The sequence below is a fragment of the Ylistrum balloti genome, unplaced genomic scaffold, assembly GCF_031769215.1.
Source record: "Ylistrum balloti isolate Yb309-2 unplaced genomic scaffold, AGI_CSIRO_Ybal_v1 Utg370580, whole genome shotgun sequence".
Lineage (NCBI taxonomy): Eukaryota > Metazoa > Mollusca > Bivalvia > Pectinida > Pectinidae > Ylistrum > Ylistrum balloti.
The window spans coordinates 1,165,558-1,182,400 of record NW_026782361.1 but is presented as its reverse complement, the minus strand read 5'-3'; the positions used below and the strand labels follow the sequence as shown (position 1 = coordinate 1,182,400).

At 35.8% G+C, this 16,843-nt stretch overlaps 1 protein-coding gene across 1 annotated transcript; it reads left to right on the top strand.

Moving 5' to 3' along the window:
• The first annotated feature begins 114 nt into the window (after positions 1 to 114).
• Positions 115 to 10,518, top strand: LOC132556592 (uncharacterized). The gene is made up of 10 exons (XM_060221014.1): positions 115 to 145; positions 1,945 to 2,417; positions 2,729 to 2,955; positions 3,652 to 3,793; positions 3,955 to 4,059; positions 4,673 to 5,172; positions 5,645 to 5,783; positions 7,337 to 7,477; positions 8,411 to 8,574; positions 9,145 to 10,518. The coding sequence occupies exons 2-10, from the start codon at positions 1,968 to 1,970 to the stop codon at positions 9,305 to 9,307; spliced, it is 2,031 nt and encodes a 676-aa protein (XP_060076997.1). The 5' UTR covers positions 115 to 145; positions 1,945 to 1,967; the 3' UTR covers positions 9,308 to 10,518.
• Positions 10,519 to 16,843: the final 6,325 nt, after the last annotated feature.

Below are 16,843 nucleotides of genomic sequence, written 5' to 3'. Positions count from 1 at the left end.
TATACTTAACAACTGCCTTCCGCGCACTTTTTATATATGGGCGCTGACATCTTGGAAATTATTACTTCCGCTAGGGGCAGATAACTTACGACGTTTTATGTTCTGGGATTTTCGGTTGAACCGGCGAAAGAATATCGACTTGAAAGTAAGACCTATGTAGAGAGTATTTTACCTATGTATGATTATTCCTGGCCCGTATTATTTTATCACAAGTGTTAAATGTATAAATGGTAAGTTATCGCAACATATTTGTTTGCGGCATGCTGTAAATTTGGATAAATTTCACTGCATAGTTACAGATCAACTATTTTCTAATCATTGTAATAAATGCATTATTACAGGTTTGCACAACCCCGCATATTGGTAATAGTCCTTCATTTAAGAGATAACTACTGCTTTGTGTAATCTATACGTTACTCAAATGCAGGATCATTTGAAATAGAAAAACAAGAAGTTCTTTTAAATGATTGCAACTAAAAAGACGCCACTGTCTTAACATGACCAAAAAGTCGATTTGACACTTTTGTAGAAATTGAGTATACCTTACCAGCCTTGGCTAGTGGGAATTTCCTGTAAGCCGAGCGGTATCGTGTCTGTCTAGAGATCAAAAGGTCGCTAGTTCGAACCCCAGCCGTGGTAGGATGTTTTTCATTACTCCTTCCTTACATATTTGGTTTTGTTTACCACTCCAAAGGTAGAAGCCATAGGGGATTGAGATACTTCAATGGAGATATGTGTTGAAGTTGTCTTTAATTTTGAGTCAAAGACTTTGTGAAGGAGTGAGTAGTGTAGAAGTTCTTTGTAAAGGTTGCCTTACAAGCCTTGCCTAGTTGGAATTTCCCTTTAGTTAAACTGTAGAGTGTCAAGCTAGTTCAAACCCCAGCACTGGCAGGGTTTTTCATTACTCCTTCCTATTATACTGTATGTATTTGTATAAGAATTATGATTTTCTGTTATCTAACAATGTGCTGAAATAACAATTCATTTTGATCTCCATTGACGTAAGTGTATAATCATTGGGGACATTTTGTGCAAATGTGCAGCATGAATATACATGTGTTCTATGTTTAGCCCCGTTATGAGCAATTGAGGTGTTAAAGTTTGTGATTTTTACCAACATGGAGACAAATGAATTATTCACATTTTTGTGTAAAAATTTACAATGTTGCTTTGGCTATTGGGTCATGTCAAAAATATGATGCCATTTTTTTGTTGCAAATGTTCAAAGAACTTGATGTGTTGTCTATTTCAAATGGTTCTGCATTTGTGTAACTGATTGATTAGCTATCCCTCAAATAAAATTACCAATACCTAGGATTAACTTTTCATCTTGCTTTTACTCGAGTAAACTTTAATATTAACACCATTAAAAACACCCCTCATTCCATATTCCTAGAAAGGTACCTGCAGTCTGTTACCAAGTTCTATACAGATTAAACAGCTTATTTCAGTCATTAGAATAACAATTCCTTATGAATGGACCATCTACAGCAGTAAATAAAAAGAAGTCTTTCTTACAGAAGGAGAGTTTAATCAGTTGAGCCAAGAATTACATTGTGATTAATGGCAAGTTTGACAAGTGGTATGGTTCATCAGTTGGTATAAAAATATACTGGTTGGCAAGAGATCTTCTCTTTACCTTATCTGTTGACAATAATCCAGAGGCTAGTAAAATGGAAGTCCAAGGTTCGATTCCCTGCAGACTCTTTAAAATCAAAACATGACCTCTGTGACATTGGCGGCTTATCTTAATCTTTTCCTGCAAATAAAACTAACAGCAACAACTTTCAACTGGTTTCATTGAATTTGAGTTTGGATTATGATTACGTTGACATGTTGGTAGTTTCTTGGGCTTTTTCACAAGCATAGTTATTGTAAGTAATTGACACAGAGATTCACAAAAGATATTGTTGTTGACCATTGCTTTACATGTTTTATTTCTAGATCATCTTCATGTACTCTGAAGAATGTTTGAGGTTTTATGGAACAGAATTAAAAGTCTGAATGCTAATAATGTGATATTTGTGGTGCTATGCTGCATCATTGCATACCTGTTCCGCGCCAATGACTCATATATACTGAAGCCAGTGTGGCGTAAACGTGTGGAGACCCAGGCTTATGCTAACTCAGAATTCCCTACAAGGCGGGACCGCCTTCCACCTCCAGTAATCACTGATCTTGAAAGTGATGGAGTCAATGAGATCCTCCTCATATCAAGTGATTTCAAACTTTCCTCTCTGGCACTCCCAAATGTTACAGAGACAGATGAAGATGATCAAACGCTCCCACATGTCATAGTCAAACACAAGGTTGCACTCTCATTGGCTGATGAAGCCAATGGTTGGAGGAGCAGACCAGTTGTCATGGAGACAGGATTCACTGTACCATATTTGTCTCTTATGCAAATACGAAAGCAGGTAGAGTTATGTTTTCTTTAATGTAGGTAATGATGTGTGTATACAATAAAAAGACACTAGTACATTGATTCTGTGTCAACTCAAACTGTCTTTACTGATGTCAGGACAAAAGTTAATAAGAACGTAATGTTAAGCTGAAAGTTTTTGAGAATCTTTTTCTAAAGAATTCAATTTTGGTTACATTGTTAAATCTAGAATGAAACATTGAATAAAAATTAACAAAATAAAATTTTCAAAGTAGAGATGAATAATTATTGCTTTAACACAAAAACAAATGGTTTAGTCACAAGTTTTTACCATGTTTTTAACAGATAATTGTCATTGTCACTGATGATTGGCATGTCTTGTGCTACGACTCAGAACTGCAGTTGCTATGGAAGAAAAAGTTAATGGATATAAGTCATGTGAAGGATTCTTACATCGTTAAGGACATGGGGGTCATCATCACATCCCACAAGGTCAGGAAGGATGACCATGGCCTTGTCATTATTGGGGGCAGTTTTACACACAAAACACATGGGAAAGTTGTTACATACAAGTAAGTAATAACAAGATCAGGCAAAGACCACTGAATGAAAAGAATGACATGTTGAATGACAAAATATGAAAAGGACTTTATCTCTCATCTTGGTTTCCTTGTTGTTTCCTTGATGTTTTGAACCAGTAACATTTTGTTGTCAAATTCATCCTCTGGAAGGTAAATTTGTCTGATCAGTAACATATACATCAGAATCATGGAGGTTTATCTTCTTTACAAGTTCATTATAGAATTCATTTGAATACCATTCTGATATAGATTAAAAGTAATTCTGTTATCAGTAACATATACATCAGAATCATGGAGGTTTATCTTCTTTACAAGTTCATTATAGAATTCATTTGAATACCATTCTGATATAGTTTAAAAGTAATTCTGTAAATTTGTCTTGTAATTACTGTAAGTTTATAACTTTATCTTGTAATTCTGTAAATTTGTCTTGTAATTACTGTTTGTTTATAACTTTATCTTTTAATTACCAGGAGTTTTTAACTTTGTATTGAAATTACTGTTACTTTGTAACTTCATCCGGTAACTACTTGGAATGTTTTGTTTATACCTTAAAACTTTGTAATGATTTTAAGTCATTAACCAACCCTATAATTACTAGCAGCTTCTTCCTCTCACCATGTTATTAGTAGATGTTAATTACATTGTGCCTTTAGTAAATGAGAGAGTAAATTACATTGTTAACAGTGAGACGGACAATGAAACAGAACACACTACAGAAGACAACACATTGACACACTTCTCCTCATTTGCGCTTAACGGCATTGATGGTACAATTCGGTGGCATCACCTCCCAGGCGACTTCGGAGAACCTATCGCAGATGTGAAGGTAATCAATGGTGATTCAAGCAATCAGAATTTGTGAAACTTCATTTTATAATGAAGATGGTTCTTCTATAACTTCACAACTACAATACCAGACACAGAGAATGCCTATTTTTGTTAAAGAAAAGCATTTCAAGATGTAAGTTTAAAGTTTTTTGTTGTTAGGACATCCATGGTGACCACCACTGGAAGCTTGCACTGAAGCGTCATCGCCTACATGTCGGTGAATCTCCCTGGAACCTATACCGTGATGAACTTCTCTCCTACCTGGTGAGTGGTTATACTACAGTCATCTATTTGAAAAAATTCGACCTATATGGCATATATCCTACAGCAATATTTATCTGTTGTTGTTAAGAAATGAAAGTATTGGTTAAGGAATTATGCTAGGATGTTTTGTTGAACAAAGGATACCTCTAATTTGAAGACATTAACAAACTGCATTGACTGGAACTTTATGTTCCTCTTTAAGATCAATGTAAATATCAAAGGTTCAGATGTTTCAGATTGGCACCTAACAACATCATATTTTGAGTTACCACAAATAATCTCCCTCACCACTTTTGTAGGTGTTCCAGGAACATGAGGGTTGCTTGCAATTAAGCCCTTCCCTCCTTCTTCTGTGTTCTTCTTCCAGATGAACAGACACTTGAGAAAAAGAAAAAAACAAAGCAAAATTTGTGTTTCTGTTGTTTTTAAAACATTATTTGGATAATGTATTGACAAAGTCATCATTTCTGGCTGACATTTCTTTTAAAAACTACTTTTATTCAATATGTTGCTTTTAAATGAAAAAGTCGACCAGAATCTGTTTATTTTGTGTAATTTTTAAGTACAGTATTCTTAGTACATTATGTTGAGTGTGCTGTAATATTTCCTACAGCCATTTGGTTGGCAGTCCATGGATGACACCAAACTGACCCTGGGACGTTTCCAGAAAAAGGGAGATGTGTTACCTGACTCCCCCGATGGTGAGCGGTCACGTCTTGCCCTGACACCTGAACATGTGATGGGTTATACCTATGGAGGCCATCGCCCACACAGTGACCATGAACATGTAGTCAATCCGAATGCTGTTGTAATTCATAACCATAATGGCCTAGAGGTGCTGAACCTTCTGACAGGTCGCCCCATCACAGAATTTCCTCTCCCTCCTGACAGATCTTTGTACGTAGACATAGACAATGATGGTAACCATGAGAAACTAGTATGGGGTCAGGCAGCAGGTGTACGACCATGTCACATAGAGATATGGCGCCTTCAGCCAGTCAAGGAGAAAATTAACCAACTGGCAGTGTGTCGACTAACTCGAGTCTTCTTCACCACCTCCTGGATGTATGATGAGGACAGCCTGCAGAAAGTACCACCAGTCATCATAGAAAGGTGTGGTCACATCAATAGAAATGATGGAAATTTAGATTCCATCAAGTACCCACATTCTGGCATATCTCCCTAAATATCTCAGAAATTTTGTCTTACATATGTGCCATTAAATTAGGAAATCTTAGTCTGAAACCAATCAGGTTTTATGCATTTCTTTACATTTATAAGTAGATTGACCACTGATGCCGAAAAGTAACCTTTCGAAGAATGTCAACTATTAAGGCCTAGTTTGATTATTTCATTGTTTATTGCTAAGAAGGATATGTTTTAACAATTCATTTTTTGGCCGTGAAGTATGGGTTTAGTTCTGTACAAAACCATTTTGCCATAACCAGTAATATCTGATTTTGTGTGGTAATAATTTTAGTATGAAGACAAGGTGGAAAGGAGAAACTTTATTTCTGGTTGGTCCTTTCAAACCTGATTTAATTTCACATCAACTTTAATTAAATCTTGACACTCTGTTTTCTAGTATTGCTAAAAAGTCTGGGTTTTTCCGTTACCTGCTGGGTCACCATCTACCAACGGGGAAGAAGGAATACGACGTCATCACAACTGGGGGCATGGCACGGGTCTCTTCATTTGATAAGGAGGGCAATGTTAACTGGCAGGTAAGATGGTCTGACTATTAGTGACCCCACTCATCACTATCCACTTGGAGTCAGTTCCTTTGCTTTTATTTCCCTCGAGCTGACTGGCTGGAAGATTAAGTAGTACTGTCTGTGTGACTGTCTGTCCCATGTTTTTGTGAAAATCATTTTCCAGTTTAAGCTGGATTTAATTGAAATTTGATACACAGTATTGGTATTGCATGAAGATATGCACCACTCTTTTTCCTGTTTTTTTTTTTACATTTTTTTTTACTGAAATAATGGTTCTTTTGTTTTGCTGTTTCAGTTAATAAAAAACTTCTGAAATAAACATATTACACATACTGTTAGTATGACTTGAGAATGTGTACCTCCAGTTTTTATGCTGCTTCTGAAAGCTAGTGAAAACAATATATTAGCTCCTGCCACAGGATTTATTAGATTCACTTCAAATTTGGTATACAGTATTTGTAAGATATGAGGATGTGCACCTCTCTTTTTATGCTGTTTTTCTCAAAATTTTTCTATAACCAATTCCTTCCACAATTGGTGGTTGATTCCCCTCAAACTTGGTATACAATGTCAATCTGAAATAAATTTCATTTAAAACCTTGGTATGAAGTTGTTGCCAGGTAGACATCTTTCTGTCTTAGTGTATCTGTCCACTGACCTACTGCAGCATCGTGTTGTTAGGTATAAACATAGGTCTGTTATAGTGTGTCTGTCCACTGACCTACTGCAGCATCATGTTGTTAGGTATAAACATAGGTCTGTCACAGTGTGTCTGTCCACTGACCTACTGCAGCATCGTGTTGTTAGGTATAAACATAGGTCTGTCATAGTGTGTCTGTCCACTGACCTACTGCAGTATTGTGTTGCTAGGTTCAGACATTTTTCCGTCATAGTGTGTCTGTCCAGTGACCTACTGCAGTGTTGTGTTGCTAGGTGCAGACATTTTTCTGTCATAGTGTGTCTGTCCAGTGACCTACAGCAGTATTGTGTTGCCAGGTGCAGACATCTTTCTGTCCAAGTGTGTCTGTCCATTGACCTACTGCAGTATTGTGTCGCTAGGTGCAGACATTTTTTTGTCATAGTGTGTCTGTCCAGTGACCTCCTGCAGTATTGTGTCGCTAGGTGCAGACATTTTTCTGTCATAGTGTGTCTGTCCAGTGAACTACTGCAGTATTGTGTTGCTAGGTGCAGACATTTTTCTGTCATAGTGTGTCTGTCCAGTGACCTACTGCAGTATTGTGTTGCCAGGTGCAGACATTTTTCTGTCATAGTGTGTCTGTCCAGTGACCTACTGCAGTATTGCGTTGCCAGGTGCAGACATCTTTCTGTCCTAGTGTGTCTGTCCATTGACCTACTGCAGTATTGTGTCGCTAGGTTCAGACATCTTTCTGTCCTAATGTGTCTGTCCAGTGACCTACTGCAGTATTGTGTTGCTAGGTTCAGACATCTTCCTGTCATAGTGTGTCTGTCCACTGACCTACTGCAGTATTGTGTTGCTAGGTTCAGACAGTTTTCCTTACTATTTTGTGTGGTGATTGACATACTGTATTGTACTTCATTAGGTGCAGACATCTTTCCGCTGGTCGGAGGCAGCCATGGAGATACGTTCAGCACAGCAGTCCAACCCCTCTCAGTACAAAGAATTCACCAAGTCCTTCCGCCCTAGCACAATACTTACATCCATACAAGTGTCCGACAAAAAGGTAAGCCTGTATCACCTTTAAACAGCTGTCATGTCAATTGTATAACATTTTCAATTTTAACAACAGTTTCTGGGGGTGCCAATTATAGTGTAATGTATTCAGTTCACAACAATATTTTTGAATAAATTATATAAGTAAAGACTTTAACAATCCCTGGCAAGTTTGATTGGCTTTAATCAAGGACGTTGACTAGTTTTGATACTTATGAGTGTTGTCATCAGAACAAATTTAAAATGTGTATAACCATTCGATATAATGTACAAAACATGGTGCCTAGCTTAGCAACAGTAACAACAGTACTGATGTAAACGATGTAAAGTACACAGTCAAATGACACCAACAATAGATAAGTGGTTGGTTGCAGAAAAGTTGGTTGAATTATCTGCATATTAGATGGTAATATCCACTAGCATTATTACACAGTCCAAAGCCCTGACAAAATTTAAATACTTTTAGAAACTTATATATTTATGTCTCACAACACATCCTCTTTATGCTGAAAGTTATTTAATTGATACTGAAGTTCCTAGAATAGTAGCCTGAACCCAGTAGATCAACCCAGCCAGCCATTGTTATGGTCATCTGTTACCTATTGATAGCTCTATCTTTCACCATAATTCTTGTATGTTGGTATTCCCTGTGGAATCTGTCAGCTGGGCATCACAGAACCTTACTGCACACTTTATGTGGACGTTGGATCTTCCATTCCTTGTACGTTTTGATAAATTAGGTAGCAAAATGGCTGCAAAAAAAATGAATCCCCTTTGTGTGCAGGGGATAGAATTATTTCAAACCATTGGATAATGTTTGTGATGTCTAGTACAAGGCTTTGAGTTAACCATATCACTAAGGGGTGAATGACTCCATTAATCTTCCCATATCTCGGTTTGCTGTCTTTTAATGTGTACATGTTGATACAAATTTATTTTCCAGAATGTCCTAGCCCTGGCTGCATACAAAGGCTTCTCATTGGTTGACCTAGTAGGTGGTCGACTATTGGCTGAGCATTCGTTACCATGCCTACCTACAGCACCAATTGTGGCAGGAGATTTTGACAATGATGGTCTAACAGACTTCATAGTAACTTGTAAAATGGGGTAAAGTATACCAACAAAGTATGATTATATATTACAACGGTCAAGTACATGTATTGTACACATTGCATTTTTTGCTATTTTACATTAACATGATCATGAAATAACGATACATCTATGTATTAGATGTTCTTCTACATTCAGATCATAAAATTTTAATTTGTCAAAAATATATCTCAATCGTTTCAAAAGAAATTTGTGAGTAGTTTGGTCTGTGACAATTGCTAGGTATAGGAGAATATGTTGAAAGTTTTAAAGTAGTACAGTAAATTATTATCCCCTCATGACGACCATGGAGGGGATATAGCATTCCGTTTGTACGTATATACACATACTCACTTGTCATCACTCTAGCAACTTCATTTCTCAACCAATTTTAATCAAACTTCACATATTGGTTAAGTAGCCTAATACCTTCAACAAGTTAATGTTTCAGCCTGCCAGGGTCAATGGTAAGGTTGCTGTTACTATTTATAGATGTAACACAACTTCAATATAAATTAAAACATGGGGACTTGTATTGTTTCTGATGCCTTGTTTTGTAGCCAGACTGACATTCCCCTATTGTTGTAGGTACCTGGGATTCACACTGCACCATCACACTAACCACACCTACACTGTCCTGTATGCTGTTGCTGTCTTCTTCACCATCCTCCTCCTCTCCTGGTTCTGTACTCCGGAGAATTATTATGATGAAGAGGATGATGACCACATAGAACTCCCTAATGACGACTGAACAAAGACAACATTTCCAATGGAGGATACAGAAACATCTGACCTGATCAGAAAAGATGAACAGCGACCATATGATGGGAGATTTGTGAAATAAATCCAGGCCAGAAAACAAAGGAAATTGACTGATCAGTTATACATTGTACTGTGATACATTAAAACAGAAGGATTACCAGCAAAACAATAGTTATCCATGCTGTACTGTCCTACTGGGAAATCACTAGCAGTCTGACACTATACCTGGCTTCATCAAATGTAAACAACAGGCAATATGGAATCTGCTAAGGTATTGCCAATTTCCTGTGCACTCATCGAACGAACCATTTGATAAGATCAGGAATGTTTTGTAGACAGGTAACTGCTTAGAAAATAGTAAGTGTTATCACATTACATACTGCTGTCGGTTATAGGGTACTGTAGAATTCTTTAAATTCACTCTCAACTAATCTTGTGTAGGTGTGAAAAGGCAGCTTCTGTGAGTTTGTCATTATTTATATGGACCATTGGGTACATTGAACTGAGGTTACATATACATGTTTTACCTGACCAATGTAAGTATGTAAGTGCCTGTCTGGAAAAGTTGTGGGTATTTATCCTGTCTGACAATGTGAATGACTGTTTTATAGGAACAAATTCCTTCCTGATGAATTGTGTGAGTAGTTTTTTTGGTGTGTTTTGCTGATTGATGCCTGCAGATGATTAGTGAACAAAATTCAAGGTCACCATTAAGGTGAAGCTGTGAGGTTACGCAATATCAACATTGTGAAGCTTGAAGTACTTTGATTGAATATTGAATTATTTCTGAGGATAACAAGCCATTTGATCCTTTGAAGTCAATATTATCAAAATACTGAATCATTTCCATGCAGTACTTGCCAGTTGAACATTTTAGGTCAATACATATAGCTGTACACCGGGAAGCATAATCTATGTCAGAATGGAGTGTAAGAACCTATTAAGTCTATCAAAAGTTCTACTGGTTATCTTAGGTACACATATACCACAATATTAACCATTTATTACCTAAAAATAGGTTATTTCTTGTTTGCAATACTTGCTACATGTATGGATGAATTAGAAGGTTTTGTTTTATTATGTGCAAGAACAAGTTGGAATTTTTTGTTTCAATGCATGAATGGATGAATTGAAAGTTCTCGTTTCTTTACATGTAAGAATGAGCTGGAAATTTTTGTTTTAATAAAATCTCTAAATTGATCGATTTCTTTTCTTCTCTATCAAAAATGTGGAGATGAAATCAACGATATCCAAAGGCAGGTGAGCTTATGGTCTGTTGTCCATCTAATGTCAACTACTGTAAACCTCTGGTCAGTTTGAATTGGCGGGCTGTTGGAACACATGATTTTTTTCAATAAAAGCAATAATTTTTTGTCTAGTGATAGTTCGAATCCTTTCTATTTTATTTCTCTTACATTTTGAATTATTTGAACATATCGCGAGACCACACATCTTACTATTGACAAAGGCATTGGTGTCGGTCGAGGTCACTATCCACATCAATGTTAAGCACTGTGGGTAGTAGACTGTAAATGATCATTGTAAGCAATTGAGAGCGTACATGTCGCTTAATTTGCATTGATGTGTAGTGTGATTTATTTCACATCTTGCTGTAACATTGTGCCCCTGCCAGCTGACACAACTGAAGGCCCCAACTCTGTTTTACAAGCTTAATGATCGGTAAATATTTACCTACCTTGGGATGTTGGCATGTGTTTCATCAAAGAACAACATTGTTTCATGTCATACTTTGCTAAAATAATCATGTCAAAACTGTCCAAATAATTGTAAGATTCATAGAGATATTTTAACAAACATTAATCAGCAGTCATACCAAGTCTCCAGCCACATTCCGCATACGAATATGTGGATTCTAACTTCCGCCACTACACAAGCAGAATTGTTTTACGGAAAGGTTTATTTGTCATGGTATCCAACCTGATGAAGTTCAAAATGAAACCTGTAATTTCTTAACAGTGAATTAACATGTGTGACAGTACAGTAAATGTAATGTAGAGCGATGTTGACCCTGATAATTCAAATGCTGATTTATTTTCATAAGCATAATTTGGTATCGTTCGAACAGGTTCAACAATATTAAAGCAATTTTGTTCAAACTGACCAAAGGTTTACAGTAATCCTTTTAAATAACTTCTCAGTAACCAAAATGCCAAGCTTCATATTTTATATATTCCTTTGATGGAGACTGATAAAGTTTGCAAAAAGAAATGTCCTTGACCCATAGACCAGGTCCCAAGGGTCAAGTACCTTTTGATTGATCAAAATGCCTAGAGTCATGATATTTGGCTCCGAGGTTTTAGGACAAAGCATGACAATGTGCCAGTTTACACCGGTTAAAAAAATCACAATTTTACAGAGGAAATGTGCATTACAAAATTTTTTTGTAAGATATCTTAATACACACCAGGTGTACTACCATGAATCTAATGGTCTCCTGTACATCAGTAAGTTAAGATATAGTATAAAAAAACTCAGATACATCAAATTATCAAATCATTTATTGATACTTCTACACAGTCTGTTTAAACACACTGATAACAGGTTTTACAACAAAATGGACATCTCAAATATTCCATGTCACATGACAACTTTCTATCACATGATCAGGTGTACAAAATAACATTCCTCTTGTACAATTAAAATCACCATGAAAAGCACCATACATGTTCTAACACTACATATTAATGTAAAACTTCATTATGTTGATTGATCGTGTAAGGACTGAAAAAAACTTTGGTCCTTGACCAGCACAGCTCACCCCAACACTTCATAATGTGGGATTGACTGTCATCCTTTTTATGTGAAAACTCATCTGTACAGCTTTCCCCACTGGCTGTTATTATATTTCTTCTTTAAACAAATCATTAGCTAATTAGGCTAATAATTTGGTACAATGGCCAACTCCTATCAAAATCTAACATCAAAGTTGTATGCTTATCCTCCTAACCAACTGATGGATACCAGTTAACCTCCCCTAACCATCTGATGGATACCAGTTAACCTCCTGAAACCAACCAATAGATACCAGTTAACCTCCCCTAACCAACTGATGGATACCAGTTAACCTCTCCTAACCAACTGATGGATACCAGTTAACCTCCCCTAACCAACTGATGGATACCAGTTAACCTCTCCTAACCAACTGATGGATACCAGTTAACCTCCCCTAACCAACTGATGGATACCAGTTAACCTCCCCTAACCAACTGATGGATACCAGTTAACCTCCTCTAACCAACCAATGGATATCAGTTAGACTCCCTTAACCAACTGATTGATACCAGTTAACCTCCCTAACCAACTGATAGATCAGTTAACTGCCTCTTACACTGGTATGACAAGGAAGTACTGCAAACAAACTTTTTTTCATGGCTACTGACTTCAGTGATTTCAGTAATATAACCACCATTTTAAAAGTGCACAGTCTTCATCTAAACCCTGTAGGGAGCCCCGTATCCAGTCCCTAATTTGGCCATAGGACGTTTACCATATGATGTTTGTGGGACACGAGTTCACAGACCAGAATGGCTTTTGTCACCTTATTTACAGCATATGGTACAATACCCAACAAATTAACCAGTCTAATTAACTAAAAATTCATGTAGCTCTCTCATGTTTTTGTTTACATAGCAATATAAAGGTCAATAACAGATATTTTGAAACTTTGTGTGACTTTGTATAAAGGTGACAAAATCACAAAATTCAAACTTGCTATGGAATCACCAATCGAACACTCCAGAGAATAAACTGTCCTTGACACTGAATTCAGTCATTTGCATTGGAGACGTATTAGGACAAACAAGTTTTAATGTAAATAACCATTGTTACAATGCAACAAATCTTAAAAATGAAAAACACTTGTTACCTATTTTTTAATTAACAGCAACTTTTTGTGCTTTTGCTTCTGTCTCAAAATTCATGACTGTAAATGGCATGCACATGAAAGCAGTGAAACTAATGCACAGAAAAAGAGAGAAGAAATTAATATCTTAAACCCTTTTGGTACCTATATATTAAGTTTGAAACCTGATGAATCTATTGTTTCTGGGGATAATTATGGATAAAAATTCATTTTTTATTCCATTTTCTTAAACTTAAAAGGTGAAGTAGCCACAAAAATTGAATGTCCAGCCAGCGTATTGGGGATTGGTCTAATACAAATTACAGCTTCTGTGCACCACATCTGTCTTGTGAAAGGTTAATTTTTATATCTATTTATGAGGTGATTTATTCACCGATTTTCACAGTGATTTGTGAAACAAACAGTCATCACTGTGAAATTATAAAGTACAAAACACAACCATTTTTACAGAAGTCAAACAACCAATTCAAAGTTTTACAATTAAGTATGAATTATTTTGACATTTTGAAAAAAAAAATTAAATTAATTTATCAATGAAACTCATTCAGCATCTTAAACTTAACAAAAAACACATGATATGGCAAGGAATCAAATTAATTAAATTATGGACACAAAAACAGTAAAAAAATATGAAACCTACTTAACGTTGAAGTCAGGAATGTAATTCAGTATAAGGAATGATTGGGTACCAACACACTAAGAAGGTTACACAACTTTATATTATCATCTGATCATATATTCATCTAGGGCAACCTGATGAAAAATGACTTGAATAAAGGAAAATGATGTTTTGATCACTTTGCATCTGAAATACAATAACGATACAGGATTTCTTACAAGTCTGGTTAAATATAATCAATGCTACGAAGGGCTTAATGCTACAGTAACCTCTGAACTCATGCCTGAGGAGTCGTATCTGATATAAAATAGAAAATCTCAGCTACATTTTCCAGTTATAATTCAGTCTTTTAAGTTACCATTTAAAAGGGTGCACAAGAGCTAACATAAATCTTTACAAATAATTATCATGAATCTTCGGAATTAAGCATTTTTTTTTTGCCTTAAAATTATATCTTCTTCATGTAATGTCCATAATATGTAAGATAAAGGGACAATACACTATTGTGAAATATGGTAAAGACGACCTGTATTTGAAACCACGGTATGAATGATATATCATCAATTAATGGAGATTTGTTTGGATGTTTATTTATTATACAAGTTGACAGAATAATTTAATGCAATCTAGTATGATATGCTTCAAAAAAGGCAAAAATTGGGTTTAGTATTGGATCTCCATAACTTATCATAACCCTTATAAAGCTGTGAAATGATATATGTGGAGTGTGAATCCTAGATGAAACAGATGATCTAGCATTGATATCATAATACTAGAGATTCTAGACAGCTTGTAAGGTCTGTAAACTAGGACCTAAAGCTCTAAATGGCCTATACAACATGTGACAATAAATTCTGTGATACACCAGAGTACAAATATTTCCAACACTTTGAACAGAGAGATTTCAATTCCTGTTACCATGGTTATATGTTACCATTTTTGTGAAACTTTTTTAATGAATTTCTTTCATTTTTTTAAAAAATTTTCTTGGCTCAGTATCCATTTTTCATGGACTGATATCGGACAACAAACATAAAATGATTTTAAAAAATGTTCCAAACATTCATTTTTCACATAAAAACTAATCAAGGTATTCTAAAATGATCAATTCATCATTTCTCTCTTCAACTTTGCCAATAACATATAACTGTTAGCATGTTACTGCTAAAACATTGAAGAAGTAATTATCTTATGTAAAATGATATGTAAATATTATAAAGAAGGTAGATAAACCACAAGTTGACTATCACAGGTACTACCCATACATTAAATTCCTTATAAATGAAAAGATATCTTGTATAATTAAAAATCTAAGGTAGACACAATCAAAGTGTTTAACAGTCTGTCATCAGATTATTAGCATTATTTAATCAGTAAAAAACCCCATAATGGAAATGAGTGTCCGTATGAATCGGTTATCACAGAAATGAAAGAACTTTCAATATAAAAACTAAACAACAATTACCAAGAAAATCAAGCAATGGCTACAAGGAGCAAATTGTCACTCAATCAATCTACCATGTGATCAAGGGATGATATGTATGATTACAGAAATCTACAGGACATTAGAGAAAACAACAACATGGATAAGGCTGATCCTGTAGTCTGTGAAAATGACGGTATAACAAGAGACAGGCAAAGGGGCAACATGATATTGTAGTCAGATTTCAATAGTTAACATTTCTACTAAACTTATGGATTTAACCTAGTTCAGTTTAAACTAGAAAAAAAATCAGACACAATACCAGGTAGTAATTAAGGCAAAATTTACCAACAAAACATACATTTCATTTTCAACACTTTCAACACGAGGCCCGCTATCTACACTAGTGTATACTTTTGATACACCAGAAATACTAAAAAACACAATGTTGTCATGCAGCTGTCTTACCTTCAGCATATCACAGTGTCTAAGTGTTACTGTCTGTCAACACACCGGTGCCTTACTGTTGACATACCACTGTTTCATTGTTGACATGCTACTGTCTCACTTAAAACAGGCTACTGTCTTACTGTCAACACACACCAGTGTCTTACTGTTGACAAACTACTGTCTTACTGTCAACACACACCAGTGTCTTACTGTTGACAAACTACTGTCTTACTTTCAACACACACCATTGTCTTACTGTTGACATAGTACCGTCTTACTTTCAACACACACCATTGTCTTACTGTTGACATAGTACTGTCTTACTGTCAACACACACCATTGTCTTACTGTTGACATAGTACTGTCTTACTGTCAACACACACCACTGTCTTACTGTTGACATAGTACTGTCTTACTGTCAACACACATCAGTGTCTTACTGCTCACAAACTCCTGTCTTACTGTTAACACACCAGTGTCTTACTGTTGACAACCTACTTCCTACTGTTGAAAACGTATCTCACTGTTACCTTGGACACACTGCCAAGTCAATTGAGTAATTGTTTAATAGTGAAGTGACAAAGATTCTAATCATGCATAGACAATTAATCCACTTATGATCAACCACATTTTTAAAAGGAATGTTTGGTAAAAATCCTAAACAAAAAAACATTCTGTGATCAAGATGTTTTAAAAAAAAAATGATCTGACATAATAAAATGTTAAATAGCAACACAACTAATTTGATGTTCCACATATAATAGACAGTAACATACATAACAGGTAGATTTTACAACCATGGTTCTCTCTCATCATCAAACAAAACCTCAAACATCAATATCTATCATCATGTCATCACTCCACAATGCCCAGTCTAGGTCAGTTGTACTGGGTTGTCCTTACTCCACAATACCTAGTCTAGGTCAGTTGTACTAGGTTGTCCTTACTCCACAATACCTAGTCTAGGTCAGTTGTACTGGGTTGTCCTTACTCCACAATACCTAGTCTAGGTCAGTTGTACTAGGTTGTCCTTACTCCACAATGCCCAGTCTAGGTCAGTTGTACTGGGTTGTCATCACTCCACAATGCCCAGTCTAGGTCAGTTGTACTGGGTTGTCATCACTCCACAATGTCTAACCTAGGTCAGTTG

Bases quoted from the DNA above. Each gene is read 5' to 3' on its own strand.
- LOC132556592 (XM_060221014.1), top strand. From the start codon at position 1,968: ATGTTTGAGGTTTTATGGAACAGAATTAAAAGTCTGAATGCTAATAAT. The intron at 5,173-5,644 runs GTGTGGTCACAT...TCTGTTTTCTAG, and splicing joins CCACCAGTCATCATAGAAAG to TATTGCTAAAAAGTCTGGGT. The intron at 5,784-7,336 runs GTAAGATGGTCT...GTACTTCATTAG, and splicing joins AGGGCAATGTTAACTGGCAG to GTGCAGACATCTTTCCGCTG.